At 35.4% G+C, this 19,741-nt stretch overlaps 1 protein-coding gene across 2 annotated transcripts; it reads right to left on the bottom strand.

The window, feature by feature from the left end:
• Nucleotides 1-5,647: 5,647 nt before the first annotated feature.
• LOC121411173 (heat shock cognate 71 kDa protein-like) lies at nucleotides 5,648-19,741 on the bottom strand. Of its 2 annotated transcripts, XR_005969433.1 has the most exons (11): nucleotides 19,548-19,741; nucleotides 16,169-16,389; nucleotides 14,827-15,032; nucleotides 14,294-14,446; nucleotides 13,462-13,745; nucleotides 12,778-13,055; nucleotides 11,778-12,016; nucleotides 9,718-9,880; nucleotides 8,189-8,421; nucleotides 6,680-7,193; nucleotides 5,648-6,635 (listed from the first exon to the last, which is right to left on the bottom strand). XR_005969433.1 is itself a non-coding variant. In XM_041603737.1 (10 exons), exons 2-10 carry the CDS (start codon nucleotides 16,371-16,373, stop codon nucleotides 6,984-6,986), a joined length of 1,971 nt encoding a protein of 656 aa, XP_041459671.1. In that variant the 5' UTR covers nucleotides 16,374-16,389; nucleotides 19,548-19,741; the 3' UTR covers nucleotides 5,648-6,983. The 2 variants fall into 2 exon arrangements, 1 of the variants encoding a protein (XP_041459671.1); XM_041603737.1 differs by having other exon boundaries at nucleotides 5,648-7,193.

The raw sequence follows: 19,741 nt of genomic DNA on the forward strand, positions 1-19,741 counted from the left end.
AATGTAGATTCAACAAGATCAGACCAGACAGGGAGATACTATTCATTCATTCTTTAGATATTCACAACCAAAATTGACATAACAAAAGATATGCAATTTGTGTTACATTTTACTTAATCCTCACATACCTCATATTAAATTTGTTTTTACATGTATATATTGCCGATATACTCCTTTCTTTTGTAAGAAAATTTACCTGTATTTTTATGTTTTTCTCTCCGTTTAGTAATAATGCACTAGTTAATGGATGCACTCAGTGGGTAATTGTGACACATTATTATTATTTGACAAGACATATCAAAATCAATCACAAACATGTTCATCAAGATCACTGAGCTTTACAATAAAATATTTATAAAACTTGTAATGTAATATGTGTAGAGCTAACAGGTGGTGAGCTGCATAATATATATTTTTTTCAAATTTATCATGAATTATTATGTCATTGTTAATATCGATCATGTAGATACTTTCCGTTGACCGTATGTAGAGGCTGAATTATTATTGTGTACACACCTATTGTTTGAGATTAAATTGACACCTAAAGAAACACATTTTATACTAATTTTGAATGTATATGTGAATCTGGAACAGAATATCTACACCATAAATGAACAGTTTCTGAGAATTTGCTTGATGAATTATTGTATAAATTAGCAAATCTTTTAAGGAATGAACTGTAGAATTTGTGGGATATGCTATGAAATGTTTTCTGATTTTCCATTTGGAAATGTGATTGCTCAATCCTCATTTAGAATGCTTCAATTTTAGAAAGTGATTCAATATGAAGATGATGTGCAATTCTCGGGTGAAATTGATGCACCAATTGTGGCTTTGAATTTGAGTGGTACCTTTATACTGCATCTACTGGAAAATACAGATGTTTCTGCAGTCAAGTTTCCAGGGGCCTGAAAGGACTTGCAACTGTTGTAACTTTGCCATAATGGCAACTAACATGGTAACAGGGCTCAGCAGCCAATCAGAATCAAGGTTTCTGTGGTAGTTGCCATTATGGCAAAGTTACAACAGTTGTAAATGCTTTATGAAACGGGCCCCATGTCTATCTTGTACTATGCAAGTGATAACGTATAAGCTTGAATTGTAAAAATCAGCCTTTAAGCAGACTTTATTCTACATCAATATCTTTGCCTTTTCACTATCATTATAAAATAAAGTTACGTTAGCTTATAGTGTGCTTTATAGATGTACATGTATGTTAATATTTATCTTTATTGTACTTCTATGTATTACTATGTTTGGATAGTAAAATGACTGTATAGATCATGGTCTGCCTTCGATTTGGCATTTCCTCAGAACAACACTGCAATTTTATTAAGTAGCTTTAAACATTTCCCTTAAAATCATTTTAAGTTTATGAAATGAGATTCTACAACTCCAATTTATTTTTATGCAAATATTAATGTTTTACCAGATTGATTCAATTTTTTTGTGTCTTTTGTTCTGAAATATGTGATTTAATTTGTAGATATCATATATTTATTTTAAACACAGGTTAATGTAAATAAAAATATGGTGTATGGTTTGGTCATGCTTTGATGGATTTTATATAAAAAATTGTAGAACTTAAATGTTTATGTCAATGTACGGTATGAAAGAATACTACATGAGATAATGAAAAAGTGATAAGTGCTACTTCGTAATTTTTCAAAGATTTCAGTAGGGGGTTATGAGATTGTGATCCTTCTGATTTCTTACAATGAAAAATCTAATGAACATGAATCTTTAACTTATGAGACTGATAAAAAGAAGAATTATAAAACAGAAAATTAATTGAACTATTATATCAACAAATATTTGTGTTTATGTCATTACAAGGCTGGTATACAATGACATTTTTATCTGCTATGATTGATATTACTTTTAAGAAGATATCAGTTAATGATATGAAGTTACTATGGTGGCCATGTTGTTGGTCATACAGGGAAATGAGAGAATATTGGATATTTTTCTTTTCTGATTACCAATTCTGAAAAGAAATCTGTTGTGTGATGTTTTATTTGATTGGAATACCAATTAGAATCATATTATCATAGAAGAATCGCGTGTAAGATTGAAAATAAAATTCAAACCTTCAAATTGATATGAATCATTTATGAAAATCCGATATTCTCAAGGCTCTTGCTATGATCAAGATGCTATAATGCAGCCGTTGCCTGATGTTGAGTGTCTTTATATCTCTTGGGAAAATCTTTATTGCAAGTCAACTAATTTTGCTGAATTTATTACATATATTACAAGCAGGATGGGGAGCTTTCAAGATGTGTGAAAATCATATGTGTCCATATGTCCATGTGTTATATTTTCCCAAAGTGAAATATTTTACATACATGATTTTTGTTTTTGACATGACATTTTTTAAAGATAATTTTTTGTCCAAGTATTTCTAACTTTCCATGTTTACTGATATCTGCTTCTTTGAAATTGCATCCGATTTTGGGTTTAATTTATTCTTCAATAGAAAACCATGCAGATATTCTAGGAGTATCCTATATTTACAGTACTCAATGGACCTACAAGTGATTGGAAATGATGAAGAATATTTGTTTCTTGTTATAGACAAAAACGAGACATTATCAAATTTGTATATTGTAAGCAATTTATAATAGAAATGAGTAAAGATAAGGTATTTTTATATATATATTGTACATGTACAAGTTATACTTATCAATGTTATAGAGAGATATTAGCAAACAGTTTTTTTTTAGAGTGTGGTATTATCAATTTCTTTATGGAAAGTCTTTCAAAAGCAAACCCCTATGGATTGACAAAGTGCATTAGAAAATGTAAATACCTTAAATCAGTACAATCATGGTTTGATTTTCAGATTGCATTTTATTAAAAGGATTGTTTTTTGTATACTGAGTTTGTATACTGAGATTATGGTTAATCCATCCAATTTATAGAAGATTTAGCCTTGGCATCAAGTGCATTAATTGAGTCTTTCGCCAAGCAATCAAATCTTGATGTGCAAAGTAGACTGCTGTATCCATTCAGTGCTTATTTGATTTACACTATATCATGTTTTTGAGATTTTTTCTTAATAATTATAAATAGAATCATAGACAACCTGGTATTTTATTTGCCAATTTTGTTCCACTAATGTAATTCTAATTGCCTTATGAGAGATATGTATATGTATTAATTGTACTATTTTATTCATTCCTGCATGTAAGAGAACAATATTTTCAATAGAAAATGTTCATGGTAGGATTTTATGTTTGTTTTTCACCCTTAAAAACCTGCTGAAAATTGTAACAGTCATGTTTATACCTGTAATATCATAATTTTGTAATGAATTACAGGGAATTTTGTATACAAGTGTGTATGTAATGTAAATTAAAATTATTAAAACAAAGGTTTTGCTATGTTTGAATATCCTTTCTTTGTCTTGTTTCTATATTTTAAATGAAATTTTAAGGTCGTTTAGAATATATCCCTTTGTTGTACATTTTAATGTCTCTTGGACTCTTCTTAGACAGGTTGTTGATGAAATAAGTGCCAGTCATGTTGATTTTGGTGCTGACATAGTATTTCAAAATTTTGTCGATATACTATTATTTGTGGTTGCAGAATGGATGAAAGGGAAAATTCACCCTAGCTTGAAGTTTGGTTTGAAATAAAAACAAACACGTTTGTGAAGATTAACCAGTCTGAATTGTGTCACATGCAAGCAGCTATCCCATCGGTCCAGTGATAAAAATTTCCTAAAATGAAAATTTTCTCCAAAAAATTGAAACTTATTTATATTATATTCATTATACATGTATATGATACCCACTTTGGTAAGAATTTCTTTTGTTATGAACCATTACGAACTGGGAATAATGGAATATACTTTATAGCATAATGGGCTCTGCTTGCAAATGACATCACATTTCATATTACATTCTAATTTATGTTTTCATCAAATTTTCAGTTTTTTTTTTCTGGTGAACTCTCCCTTTACAGAAGCAACAAGATGACAGATCGATAGAAAGCAAGGATTCCACCTCAGAAAATACCCCTTGTATAATTTAAGTGCCATCAACACTATTTTACAATTAGGATTCCTTTCCCCTTTGCTCATCCCTGGACTCGATACTTGTCATCTTTATCATTCTCTGTTCATCTTTGATTTCTTCAATACCTTCCCCTTCATCATTGTTTTTATATTATCTTTATAATCATTTGATCTCTCAATCATTTTCTTTAATCCCCTCCATTTATCTTCTTTATCATCGTATTCATTGCAAAAGTCAACCTCGTCATCAACACCACCATCAACATCATCATCAGCAGCACCATCAACATCAACACCAACACCATCCAATCATATTCAGTAGCTTAGTCATTCTATTTTCTAATATTGCCAATGGTTCACATTTGGAAGAAAGCATATGGTTGCAGGTTACTTTCAAAATGGGTATATGAAAATACTGAGCAGTGATGTCACAAAATATATGTATACAAAGAGCATCTCTGAAAAAAAAATGTAATTTCTGATGCTCTATCATAACATTATCACATACATGATAGAAAAAGGATATTGTTGGGCAGCTTAGAACTGAAGTTCCTTTATCTGCTGTAAAAATGTCAATACTTCATACACGAATGGGTAAAACTTCGAAGGATGCCATTATTGCAATGAAATTTTAACCCTATCTAGGCCGGGGGGGCCTCGGAGGCCCCCCCTCAACGAATCGCGCGATATTTTCGCCGCGCAAAATTTTTTGACCGCGCCGCTCGCTGACTTTTTACTTTCAAGTCTTGCGCAACTTTTGAGACCAATTTTGCGTCACCCGGGTACGTGGTTCCGAAATTACGCAACATTATGTAAGTGCATGTCAGACCAAAAATTGCTCAAAAACGTGATTTTGTGTACAAAGTCAATGCAAATTGTGTTTTCAACCAAAATTCATAAATGCATGATTATTTTTAGTTTTGCTGGTCTAAATGTATTTATTTTATGCTTTTTATGATCACAGAAGAGTCCCCAACAAATTTCATTGAAAAAACAATGAAAAACAAAAGGTAAAAAAACAAAGAAATACATAATTGCAAAAAACAATATATACGAAAATGATTTGATACCGCAATTTTTTTCATGTACACTTGCTAAGAACACCACAAAGAGTTTCTATACCAAAAATTAGTACATTTGGAGCTTTATTTAGGGAGTTAGAGGAAAAAGAATGATTTCGCATACTAATTACGCATAAATTAGCATAATCACTTAATAGCAATTCGCATGAAAAAAATTACTATACAATCTTGTAGATTATGTCCCAGGCAACCCGCGTGCCAATTTTCGGCGCGATCGCGCGGTCGACGGCCGAGATCTTAAGGGGGGGCCTCCCAGGCCCCCCCCGGCCATATGAACTCCCAAAACACCCCGGCCTAGATAGGGTTAAGCATGTATTTACTATAGAATTTTTTGGAACAATTTCCTTTTTGAAATTAAGATATTGACTGCCAAATTACTTTTAGGGATCCTGTTTTTTTTTCCAAACAGTTTCACTCGCTTGAGCACGTCATACAAGTTTATCAAATGAATTGAGACTTGAGCTTGAAAAGGCTCATTTTTTTGGTGAGGGGGGGCTGTATACACAGATATGATTCAAACAAAATAAAATGAAGTCCTGTTTGGTTACAGACATGGATCATAACAGACATTTAATGTAGCCAAGTATGATATCAAGTGTAGATTCTGCTGGTATTTTGGTAACATATTTATGTAGACCTTACTTGTGAAACAGATACATGGATGTATTCCATTTTGATAACTTTATTTATTCACGAGAAACAGTAAGGAATGACACAATCAGTCATAAATATTCAGAAAAGGGCAAATAATACCTTGAAACCACAGGAAAAATAATGAAGTCAGGATTGTCTTACATTAATGATTGTACAGAACATACTTGATACACATATTTAAAACAAAATAAATACTGACAAGAAATTGATACATACATGTAACTTACAGCTTTTGAAATAGGCAACATGATTTGTGTAGACAAGGTATTGTATACCAAAGAACCATATTACATCACACACTTTGATAGGAATGGGCAAAAAACCCTTATAAATAAGCAGTAATACCATTCAATGTTTCCTAGATAGAAAGTCATATTGTATATCAATGTACACAAAAAATAAATCACACATTCTAATATTGGAATGAGGCGAATCTGAAGACTTCCATTAGAGGCATTTCTCCAAAATATTTTGTAAATACATGCACAGGCAGTTATTTGCATAAATATCTTAATGTATACAAACATTTGACCTCACTTTTTGCTCCTGTTAGGAATAATCACGGTAGACAAAATAGAATAAACATACCCTGAGAAAAAAGCACAACCATCTCCAACACTTTTTTTTAAATGAAAGAGTCCCATATAAACACGAGGTATTCAGCTGTCATACAAAACAATATCTGAGAAGTTTTTATGGATCATGGTGCTGTTTCGAAATAGAAAAGATTTTGTGATTCTTGAAATCTTTCACCCCCAAAATCTTCTCTTTTTTAATGTTAAGTACTTGGGAGTATTTGATATTAATAATCTAATTGATAAAAGCAATGAAAGACAGTACACACAATGACACTTCTCTTGTAATGAATCCCACTGTTTGATAGTTGAGCTAACTTTTATGAATTTGGATCATCCCACTGTTTACTGAACAAACTTAGATGTATTTGGATCATTTTTGAAAACTCACAAGGTGATAGAACTAGGGAATGAAATCTGAATTGTGCTTCCACTGTTCACTAATACCAAAAGCCTTAAAATAATTAGTCTTTGATTTCATATATTAGTAATTTGTCATTGATTTCATGTATTACTAGTAATTGAACTAGTGTCCATCAGGTGATTAGACATATTCATCGAACACCAATAAAGCACAATACAAATGTGAATATATTTTGCCATTTTATGATGGGAAAGTCGCATGCCTGTTCTGTTTTTCTGGCCGTGTATTTAATCAACCTCCTCAATGGTGGGGCCACCACCGGTACCACTGTCTCCACCGGGCATACCACCAGGCATACCGCCGGGCATACCGCCAGGCATACCACCTGGCATACCACCAGGAGCACCGCCAGCAGCTTGGTACATCTTGGTGATAATTGGTGTACAGACACCTTCTAGTTCCTTTTGTTGGTGCTCAAACTCATCCTTCTCGGCAGTCTGTGATTAAAAAATAAAATAAGAGATGGTTGGTGTACTGCTTTTTTTCTAAGACCACTGCATAACTTTTGTTATTCTAGGACCACTATTTCTAGAATGACTCCTACAACTTAAACACCATTCTCACTACCTTCCTAAAACTTGTTTACTGGAAACTAGTTTAATGTGTAATGAGAACGGTCAAAGCAATCCTCCAAACCTGTTCAGAACACCACCTCGCGGTGTAGTTTCCAAGATAGCTTTGCCTCGTTAAACTGGTTTTAGCATGAGGAGGCAACTGTTCTTTGGGAAGCAATCTTCGCATATTTTTAGCACGCTATCCCACACAGTGTGTGTCGGATGCCTACACTGCGGTTTCAAATTTCACGCGAAACATGTCGCCCTGCTGAGAGCATTCCCAGAGCAGCAAGATCGCTTTACATTAAGTGATTTTGAAAACCACTTTCGTGTGATCAAGTGGGAATGCTAGCGAAGCAATCTTCCAAACTGGTTTCCTGAACTGGTTTCCAGTAAACTAGTTTTAGAAAGCGTAATGAGAATGGTCACTAAGCATACAAGAACCAAGTTTGAAGTTGATCCGTCAAAAAATTGTGACACTAGAAAGAGCCATTTCATGAATTTGTATATAACTTCTTTACCTCCCCAAATCTACTAAATCTCGAACTACGCATGTATGAACCACATTTCAGGTTGATCTGTCACTAAGAGTTATTACATGACCTTGTCACCCATGCATCTACTCAGCTCATCATTGCTTCCCTATGCATACATGGACCAAATGTGAAGGTGATCCTTCCAACAGTCTTTGAATTATAACAAGAACTTATCCTTTCATCTTTGTTCTCGATACCCTTTAAAAAATATAATTCCTCCCGCTTGCATAAATGAGCCAAGTATGAAGTTGATTCTTTAACAGTTCTTGGAATATTGTGAAAACAAAAACAAATGGATTACCTCAATACATAAAGGGTGTAGTAATACAACAACACACTAACCTGGTTGGAGTCCAGCCAATCCAATACTTCCTTGCACTTGTCAAGGATCTTAGTCTTGTCTTCTTCTGGAACCTTGTCCTTGATCTTCTCATCTTCCATGGTGCTCTTCATGTTGTAAGCATAGCTCTCAAGGGCATTCTTTGCTGCAATCTTTTCTTTCACCTTCTCGTCATCTTCCTTGTACTTCTCAGCCTCTGCAACCATCCTCTCAACCTCTTCTTTCGAAAGACGATCTAAAGAATGAATAGGAAGAGATGTATAAGATACCTGAGATGTGGCAGAATTACCTTTCGAGCCCATTTCAAGGTTAGGCACTTTTTTCTCTTTTTCCCCCATTCTTTGGTCCGCTGCACTATCCGGAGTAACTAGATGAAATGTTTTGGTATGCACATAACAGACCCTTGCAGGGTCTACCTCCCATAGTATAACACAAGTCCAACTCAAAAGTGTCTAAGCACAATAGCACAAGATGATTCCAAATTGGAAATAGCTTATCTCAACCTGGGAAACATGCCATTCTTCTCATCTCTGCCATACCTTAACTAATCTAGATATTGACCAAATAAACATAGTAATTCTTAGATCATGGGCATTGGAAAGAAATCATAAGACTTAAAAAAATATGATTAATTCTTAAAAATCATTCTGCATGACATTCAAAAGTTTTATTTCACAATATGTGGTGTACGTTCACACCTGTCACATCTACATGCCCAATTTCTGAGAAACAGATTATAGTCTGCATCTCTGCAAACATGAAGCCTTAAGATATTTATAATTTCAGCCTCTGGGATTGACTTGCAAATAAAATTTATAACATTAACTTCATTCTTAAAAATATTCAATTAAGCTTGAAATGTCTGTGCGGATGTGACATGTATAGATGTGAACGGAGACAATTTGATTTCAATCTACCCCCCCCAAAAAAAAAAAAATCTTAGCATAACAACCAATTTATGACATGAATAGTACAACAATTGCTTAGACTAGTATAAAACAGAAACAAAACAGACTATTACATTCAAACCTTTTTCTTGTAGTGAAGGGGACAAGGGTTGAAATACGATCTGCACATTTGGGTCTCTTACTCAGTTACTCAATATGAATTTGCAAAGCGTAAAATACAGTTCAGTTCTTTTTACTGGTTTTAATCACAGGGATTGACATGAAAAAATATTCATTTTTCCCTTAAAATTAATGCATTAGAATAGAAAGATTTTGGATGATAGTTGCATTATCAAAATTACAGGTACATGTATTAATCTCCAGGGGAGTTTATCAGGGGGCACTCTCTTTTCATCCACACATGTGATCTTAATGAGGGCAAACATAAGTGTTGTTATATTGACTTAATACCAACTTAAAAAGGGGGGGGGGGTAATTCAACCCTTTCTCTGAATGTGATTTGTGATTGCCTGACAATCTATATCACTCAGTATCACAATATATCAAAGGATTATTTTCAAATGACAACTTCTTCTTCTTAATCCTTGGGACGGCATGTCAGAAGATCGTAATAATGTACATACCTCTATCATTGGTGATGGTGATTTTGTTCTCTTTGCCAGTACTCTTATCCACTGCAGATACATTCAGGATACCATTGGCATCAATGTCAAAGGATACATCGATCTGGGGGACTCCCCTAGGTGCTGGTGGGATTCCAGCCAGCTCAAACTTCCCAAGTATATTCTGACAGGAGAAAAAAGTCAAGGCATAATGCATTAATTCTTGTGTAATCATGGGAGACCTCTGGCCCCATAATACCACTGAGGTCTCAAAAGGGCCTTGTATCCCATCATGTTCCAGTCAACCACCAGAAGTTGATTGCCATAATTATGACTAATTCTCGCTTGTGGTGAGTCTCACTGGACCAATGAAAAATGAATTGTTACTTAACCCTAAAAAGACTGGGGGGGGGGCTGATTCAGCCCCCCCCTCGACATTTTTCGCGATAAATCTGCTGCGCAAAATTTTTTGACCGCGTCGCTCACTGACTTTTTACTTTCAAGTCTTGCGCAACTTTTGAGACCAAAATTGTGACCCCCGGGTACGCGGTTCCAAAATTACGCAACATTTCGTAAGTGCATGCAGACCCAAAATTACTCAAAAACGTGAATTTGTGTACAAATCCAATGCAAATAGTGTTCTTAGCCAAAATTCATAAATGTTTCATTATTTTTCCTTTTACTGCTTAAAATCAATTAATTTTATCTTGTTTATGGTTAAAATAAAGTCCCCGACAATTTCCATTGAAAAAACAATAAAAAACAAAAAGTCGAAAAACAAAGAAATACATAAGAAATTTAGAAAACAATAGAATACATAAGAAAATAAATTTGATTTTGAAATTTTTTTAAAATCAATTTGATCAGATGCCTATCTAGAGTTTGTGAGACAAAAATTAGCATTTCAGAGGCATTATTTTATTAATTAGAGCAAACTTATGATTTTACGCATAAATTAGCATAATTAATGAGACATTAGATTTTTTGCCGAATTTGATGTTACAGTTTTGTAGATAATGCCATGGGTAATGTGTGTGCCAATTTTCGTTGCGATCGCGCGATCAACGGCCGAGATCATAAGGGGGGGCTGAATCAGCCCCCCCCCCAGTCTTTTTAGGCGTCGAAATAGCCCAGTCTATTTAGGGTTAAACGATAACTTATTATACCCTGGCGCCAACCCGAAAATTAGCAATGAAACCTTGGCACAGAAATACCAGAAATCAAGAGGCTTAGAGGACAAAGAAATGACAAGAAAAGTGCAACCAGAATCTTGGTATGGTTGGCCAAGCCATTAACCCTATCTAGGCCGGGCGGGGGGCGGAGGCCCCCCTCAACGAATCGCGCGATAATTTCGCCGCGCAAATTTTTTTGACCGCGCCGCTCGCTGACTTTTTACTTTCAAGTCTTGCGCAACTTTTGAGACTAATTTTGCGTCACCCGGGTACGTGGTTCCGAAATTACGCAACATAATGTAAGTGCATGTCAGACCAAAAATTGCTCAAAAACGTGATTTCGTGTACTAAGTCAATGCAAATTGTGTTTTCAACCAAAATTCGTAAATGCATGATTATTTTTAGTTTTGCTGGTCTAAATGTATTTATTTTATGCTTTTTATGATCACAGAAGAGTCCCCAACTAATTTCATTGAAAAAACAATGAAAAACAAAAGGTAAAAAAACAAAGAAATACATAATTGCAAAAAACAATATATACGAAAATGATTTGATACCGCAATTTTTTTCATGTACACTTGCTAAGAACACCACAAAGAGTTTCTATACCAAAAATTAGTACATTTGGAGCTTTATTTAGGGAGTTAGAGGAAAAAGAATGATTTCGCATACTAATTACGCATAAATTAGCATAATCACTTAATAGCAAGTCGCATGAAAAAAATTACTATACAATCTTGTAGATTATGTCCCAGGCAACCCGCGTGCCAATTTTCGGCGCGATCGTGCAGTCAACGGCCGAGATCTTAAGGGGCCATATGAACTCCCAAAATACCCCGGCCTAGATAGGGTTAAAAGAACTAAATTTGCAACTGTGTAACAATTTTCATTCAAGTAGGATAAACTTACATTGTTTTTGGTCATTGCACGCTCGCCTTCGTAGACTTGGATGAGCACACCTGGCTGGTTATCAGCATAGGTTGTGAATGTGCTTGTCTGCTTCGTTGGGATGGTTGAATTCCTCTTGATCAGAGAGGTCATGACCCCACCAGCTGTCTCGATACCCATGGATAGTGGGGCAACATCAAGAAGTAGAAGACCTGAAACTTCTTCAGACTTGTCACCAGAGAGGATAGCAGCTTGGACAGCTGTAATCAATGTGAAATAAGATTTGAATAATGAAACTAAATGGATTATCACTCTTCACAATCAAAATTCCTGCCTCCAAGGGTGTATGGTTAAAAGATTTTATTAAATGAATTATTAAAATTTCACAATGAAGTTTTAGGACCGAGCAATCGCCAACTTTTAGTTTCAAGTCTAGCTAAATTTTTTAGACTAAATTTGTGACACTGGAGTATGCAGTTACAAAGAAATGCATTATGAAAATGCATGTCAGATAAAAAATTGCTGAAAAATGTGACTTCTTATACAAAGTCAATAGAAAACTATTTTCAGCTGAAATGTATAAATGAGCAATCATATTTACAATTACAGACAAAAGTCATCTAAATGATTGCTATTCATGGCTGAAATAATATCGCCAATGAGTGTTGTTGAAAAAAAAAGATTAAAAAGTTGATAAAAAAACAAAGAACCAAAAATATACATAAGAAACTGAAGTAAAGAAATCAAGTGGTTTATCCCGGTGTTGTAGTGGTGTGCCCACACACTAAAGGCACACAACGATAGTTGAGGGATTGCCCCCTTGCTCTTACTATGGTTTGAGAGCAAAAGTTTGTTACAAAGTTATAGCGAGGAGAGCTTATCCCGGGATGGTTTATCAAAGGTTCAGGAATTCACATTGATGCCAACATCCCTACTGTCTTGGGACAGTCCCTAGACTGTAGCGGTGTTCGAGGCCAGCATGAAGACGGTATATGCTACATCATTATGTACAGAAACACACCTGCACCATAGGCTACAGCCTCGTCTGGGTTGATGCTCTTGTTGAGTTCCTTTCCATTGAAGAAATCTTGCAAGAGCTTCTGGATTTTGGGGATCCTGGTTGAGCCACCAACAAGAACAATGTCATGAATTTGATTTTTGTCAAACTTTGAGTCACGGAGAGCTTTCTCGACAGGTTCGAGAGTTCCGCGGAAGAGGTCACCGTTCATCTCCTCAAATCTTGCACGTGTGATGGAGGTATAGAAGTCTATGCCTTCAAAAAGCGAGTCAATCTCGATGCTTCAGGGAAAAGGAAACAAACATAGCATTAAATTACTATCAGCAATCTCATAGTAACAGTAGTAAAGGTGATGCCCCAACTCCATTTAATTAGCAGGAAATTAACCGTAAGACTATGATAATGATTGAAAATCCATCAAGATTATGTATGCAGACACTTATGTGATGTGAAATGCAAGCTGCTCTCTCACATTCAATTTAAAAAAATTATTCACAAATTACCATTGTTCAAATGGTTGCTGGCATTTGAATAGATTTTTTTTGATACATTTTACACATTTAGGCACAGGTGAATGAAATGTACAATTTTCTGAGAAAAATGGAAATAAGACATATGAGAAAGCATCATTATCATCATGTGACATAGGATGGGTTCAAGTAATCATTTTTAGAACGAAGCACCTACTTAGCCTGTGTAGTAGATGAGAGTGTTCTCTTGGCCCTTTCACAAGCTGTTCTCAGTCTCCTAACAGCCCTCTTGTTTGAAGTGATATCTTTCTTCTGCTTCCTCTTGAACTCGTCAATGAAAAACTTGACCATGCGGTTATCAAAGTCCTCTCCTCCTAAGTGAGTGTCTCCAGATGTTGCCTTGACTTCAAAGATGCCCTCATCTATCGACAGCACAGAGACATCAAAGGTGCCACCTCCCAGGTCAAAAATCAAGACATTACGCTCCGGCTCTTCAGCAGTCTAGAAACAAAACAAATGGACATGAAATGACCTGCTTCAGATGTTTACAGTACTTATTTGAACTGGCTATAGCTATAACATCCACAAACATAAGCATGCATACATGAAGTTTAGAATTAAAGTTATCACAAGATCTGGAAACATCACGATTTAAGTTGCTACCCGCTTGTCCTAAACCCTAACCAGGACAGGCTTTCTTTTAATAATTGGTTTGTTTGTGTGCTAATCAGCATCGCATAAATCGCACAATGTTATTGTAGTTGTATTGTAGTAATTGCAGTCTCTTTAAAGCATAACTATGAATAAACTAAAAAAATATCTTCATGAATAAGATGACAAACTTCATTTGCATCGACTCTCTACACACACTTACAAAAGTTGGTAGTGGAAAATGTGGAGGAGGGGGGTTGCATCAACCCCCCTCATAGAAAATGGGTCTCTAATCCAAAAAGATTACAACTTTTTATGTTGATATTACTGCAATCAGAAGGATTAGACTTTGCCATGCAGAAGACACAAAAATAGGTTACTCCAAGTCTGGTGATTACCTTCTTGTCCAGTCCATAAGCGATAGCAGCTGCAGTAGGTTCATTGATGATACGTAAGACGTTAAGACCAGCAATCACACCAGCATCCTTGGTTGCATGTCTCTGAGAATCATTGAAGTATGCTGGCACTGTGACAACAGCATCTGTTACTTTCTATAAAGAAAAAAAAAAGAATATTTTGGAATTTGATCAGATTTACAACAATGAAAATAAATGATGAAGCATACAAATCAGGGAGTTATTTTCCAGCAATTTGCTCCACTTTTTGAAGACTGTTACACAAACAGATATTTACATAGGACTTTAATACTTGAAAGCTTTTCTCTTATGACCAAAAATCTTTTAAATTTGGTGGGCAAAATTATTCACCGTTTTTCAAGAACTTAACAAATGCATGGAAAACTTTAATCAATGTGGTAGTTTCAAGAAATTCTAATTTTTCAATCACTTATTCAAGAAAACAATCATACAGATCAAACTTTGCTCAGGTTTCGAATCTTTCTTTTGAATGCTTTAATATTGAGCATGCGTACCTTTCCTAGGTATGCTTCTGCAGTCTCTTTCATCTTTACGAGGACCATGGAACTGATCTCCTCAGCATTGAAGGTCTTGGTCTCTGCTTTAAACTCCACTTGAATCTTCGGTCTTTTGCCATCCTTAACAACTGTGAAAGGCCAATGTTTCATATCTAGTTGGACATTGGTATCTGTGAAGTCCCGACCAATGAGACGCTTTGCATCTGTTGAGGTATGCAGGGGGAAAAAAATCATTCATTTACATGTACACCAACATTTAGACTTAAAAAATATGCTTTCTATCAGGCCCTTCCAACAGTTTTCATGATCAGGGCCCTGTTGAATATCATGGTTAATTTTGCCATGCAATGCTTGATTTTGATAGGCTGTTGAATTTTGATCAGTATTACCAATCGTAGTTATCATAATAGTAACTCTTATGCAATGGGGCCCAGAAGTCAATTTGGACATTACAATTTTACACAGAGTCTTAAGAAAATTTTCAATTCATGTTATTCGAACATGTCTTGTGAATTCAAAATTGAATTAAGGTATGATGAAAAATGTTAGCGAAGATATGATTTTTGTCATTTTACTTTTCACATTAAAATTAAAATTCAAGCTCCATACTGGAATCAATTAAAGAATTCCAGCAAAGCTTTAGTACCTCCAATCTCCATGTAAATGTTGTACAAATTCCTGGTCGACATTCAATTGATCTGGTTTACTTCGTAAGAATGTCAAAATCTAATACCACATGGGCTAAACCCATTGCCAATTGGTCAACACAACAGTTAGTCTCATAATGTCCAGTTGGTATAATTTCCCACTTCTGCTCATTACCTTTAGTTTTGTCTCCTGATCTTGTTTCAAATCTAACTATGTAAACCAAGTGGTGTTAGAAATAGTGGAAATGGGTAATAGTCCAACTGAAAATTAGACAAATGGCAAATGGGCTTAATGGCAATTAGACCAAATGGATAGTAGTCTTGGTATACAAACTGGTTAAAGACAAACTAGCATTAGATCATGTGGGATGAGGGAAAACAGAAAGTACAGTGGCAGTCAGCATTCTTTGAGTGTACTTAACACTCGAATTTACACTCGGGTCCAGAACAATAGAATGACCAAGCCAGAATAGAACAATAGATTCACTAGACCATTTCCTTTGTTCTTGCTCGAGTCTAAAATCTGAGTGTAAACTATGCTCAAAGATTGCTGACTGGGTCTGTAGATGAATTGGGTGTAGACTAATCAGCAGATTACCAAAGTCTGCAGATTTTGCCACACTCTATGGGCTGAACAGAATGATTCATGAACAAGGATATCGTAATGCTATTTTCAATATGAATGTACATACCAAAGATTGTGTTAGTTGGATTCATGGCTGTCTGGTTCTTTGCTGCATCTCCAATCAGACGCTCAGTATCTGTGAAGGCTACATAGCTTGGAGTTGTTCTGTTTCCTTGGTCATTGGCAATGATTTCTACTTTTCCATGCTGGAATACTCCAACACATGAGTATGTTGTTCCAAGATCAATACCAACTGCTGGTCCCTTAGACATGTTTGGTTTTATTTATCTGTAATGACATGAACAATGAACATATAGGTCTACATGGTAATCAAACTTAGATACAGTGGATTGCCTCGGCAGTCTCAACTGAATTATGTGATTCAATATAGCAATGGTGCTCACTTTGAAATATAGGGGAAGGCAGGGTAAATTGAGCATAGGAGAAAGTTGAGCAACCACCCCTACGCCAAAAATGAATGAGTCAGACATTGTGGTGGTGTCATGTATTGATGACCCATTACATAACCCTTTACCCCACACATTATTTTCAACTTTGAAACAAAAAGTACTATTTTAGAGGGAAAAATAAAGATTTCAGCCATAAAGGTAAAAAGGGTGTAAAATAGATCAGTGCTTTTAACCCACACATGTCTTTAAAGATAAATTCCAGTTTTGGTAACTATCTCAAAATGACTTTTTACAGAATCTAATATGACCACCCAAGTGTCTGTTTGTATGAATAAAAAATATGTGCCAAAGGATTCTGGGAGAAACTAATTGCTGTGAAATAAGCAAAATAAGCGCGGATTCGGTCACGTCCGTCGGGTCTCTATTCCAGCAATAATAATACACTGTCCCACATGTGCCTATCTGTGTTGGTGAGCTTCAGTGTGAACGTTTTTCAGCGTAGATTTCAAGATTTCACAAAGTTCAGTTTATGTAACTGTACCAGATCTAGATCCTCGATGATATTCTGACAATTGAGCCTGGTTTTACAGACTTTCTCATTAAATCAGTGTTTACTGCAACTACTGGCATTTCTCTTTAAATATAATAAAGAAATAGAACAATATTGTTAGTCCAGGTATGGATCTTCATTCTTGTCATAGTCTTTCACATGATGGATGCATAAGAAATGTGTGGATGTGAAAATATCACATTAAGATCGGACTGGGCCACTTTGAGCCAGCCAACATGGGGCAAGTTGAGCCATGGCAATTTGTTAAGTATAATAAAAAAAGAAACAAACCTTGAAAAGCAATTGATATGCAGGCAGAAAGGTGCAAAGTCACATGACAGTTCTTTTACTTTTAGAGGATGTTAGTATTTATAGAGAATTAGCAAGTGAAAGAGACTTAGAAAAAAATTTACGTGCTGGTTCTTCCCGCATACATTTGTACATAGTTTTTGTGGCTCAACTTACCCCACAGATGGGGCAAATTGAGCCATTCGACATCGGTCTTTTCAAAGATCACAATGAATTTCAGTGTGGGGGTAGAAAGTTATGTATGGGTGAAAAATATTTCCCATGAATCTGATTTAAAGGCAAGGTACTTTTTCTACAATACCATTAGTCATATCAATTCTAACATGCAAAATGCAAAGTGTCACAACTTACCCCGCCTTCCCCTATATTGATTATTCACAAAGAAAACATTAACATAATGAAATATGTTCATTGACCCAAAATGACCTTCGACCTTGATCATGTGATCTCAGACTTGTGCAAAACAGTGATATTTGATTACTCTTCATGTCTATGTTTCATGAACAAGATCCATAAACTTTAGTTATGATGGCAATTCAACAAATACCTCCTACATGGCCAAAGTTCGTTAAATGACCTTTGACTTTGGTCATGTGACCTGAGCTCACACGAGATGTTCAGATACTTGATTGCTCTTTATGTCCAAGGTTCATACCTGACAAATCAAATATTGTGAGCATGCAGCGCAAGCAGAAAATTTTAATATTCAGACCATAAAACATCAATTTTTACAGAGCACTTTTTAAAAATCAATTTGTAAATCAAACAATGAAAGTTTGATTTCTGAGCTGAAATGTTTTGTATAACAAAATTTGATAGTTATCATATACTATATTTTCAATAATTGTAAACTCTATATTGGGCAGGATATTTAAATCACCTGAAAAGGCAATGTGAGTGTATATAATAAGGTACGATAATACGCCAGTGGCGTACTGTACCAGACTGGAAGAAGAAGAGTGCAAGCAAATTTTAAAAATTACATTTAGGGTCAGATAACGTTAGTGACATGTACTTTGTATATTTAATTCTATGATGTGCATTAAACAATTGTTTCCTGTATTGTGACTTGATTCAATTTGTTAGTAAGAATTTAGTACATAATTAAATCTTACTTTTTATTCAATTCATAGTTCTGAACGAAGCTTCGCAGTACATGCTGCATGCTGTACGATCTATTTGGTAGAGTAAATTTTTTCTTTCTTTCTCTTGAAATCCTTCTTTAGTAAAACTGTTGGGGGCACATGAAAATCTAATAATTGACATTTATAGGCCTACTATTTTTTATGCAGTTTTTAATTCCTCTTCTTTTTTCTTCGTCAAAGGAGGCGAGTTTCCTGTATTTTTACCATGTGTTGTCTCACTCAGGTCTCAGTCTTTGATGTGTTTGTGTACTGTTAGGATCTGGAGCCTGGCGAGTACTTGTCATTAATAGGAATGTGGAGACATGCTCTCATGGCTCTTGCCTAGGCTAGGGCATTCCTCCTTATTTCATCGCTGCTTTTCAGGCTCTAGAGTCTAGTCTACTACCCTGCACAATTCAAATTATTTTTGTTCTACAATTTGTGAATGCTTTACATAACATACATGTTGTAGGCCTAGGCCTATGTTATGTAACTATGACAAGCATTCCACAAATTCTTTAGTCTGGCATGCATGGGCATGATGGGTATTCAAATTCTTCCCAATACCGCTCTTTATCATGTTTATTTCTTTTATCTTGCCTGGCATTACATTGAATTTCTTTTATTTGAATTCTAATATTGTGTAATTTTATATACCGGAATGTGCAATAGATATTATCTCAATGCCAATGCCTGGTTTTCTACATGTTCTATGATTTCTTTCTCCTCTCTTTTCCTTTCCCCCCTTTTTTTTGAGCTACAACCATGCCAAGAGTTCCCCATCGGCCATCCCCCCCCCTGGATCCGTATATGCTTATCACGATTGTGGAATTATTACAAAGTCATATTTGTGACTCTGCATTCAGTTCCGAATTCCTTCTCCTCTTTTTCGTGGGTGAGACAGTCCGGCCTCGTGTCATGAAGAAAATAAAATCAGATTTTACAGTTATTACAACTTAACGTTAGACATTGTTAGAAAGTTAGTTTAGATCTACTCGACTTAGTTAAGTTTCTCCGGCTTACAACAGATTAAAAAGTTTAAACTCCACTTGCCTTCGATTCAATGACTGAAAAACTCAAAAAGAAGAAGACTTCTCTGCTCCCAGTTGGTCCAGCGTGTTCCCTTCTTCCTGCTGCTGCTAAGAATGCTAAACCGCGTACGCACGTGTATATGCACCAGTACCAATGTCACCTCGCTGTACTGTAATCTGTATACGGACGTGGCATGCACATAAAGTACCGGCAGC

This window comes from Lytechinus variegatus, chromosome 3, assembly GCF_018143015.1.
Source record: "Lytechinus variegatus isolate NC3 chromosome 3, Lvar_3.0, whole genome shotgun sequence".
NCBI classification, from domain to species: domain Eukaryota; kingdom Metazoa; phylum Echinodermata; class Echinoidea; order Temnopleuroida; family Toxopneustidae; genus Lytechinus; species Lytechinus variegatus.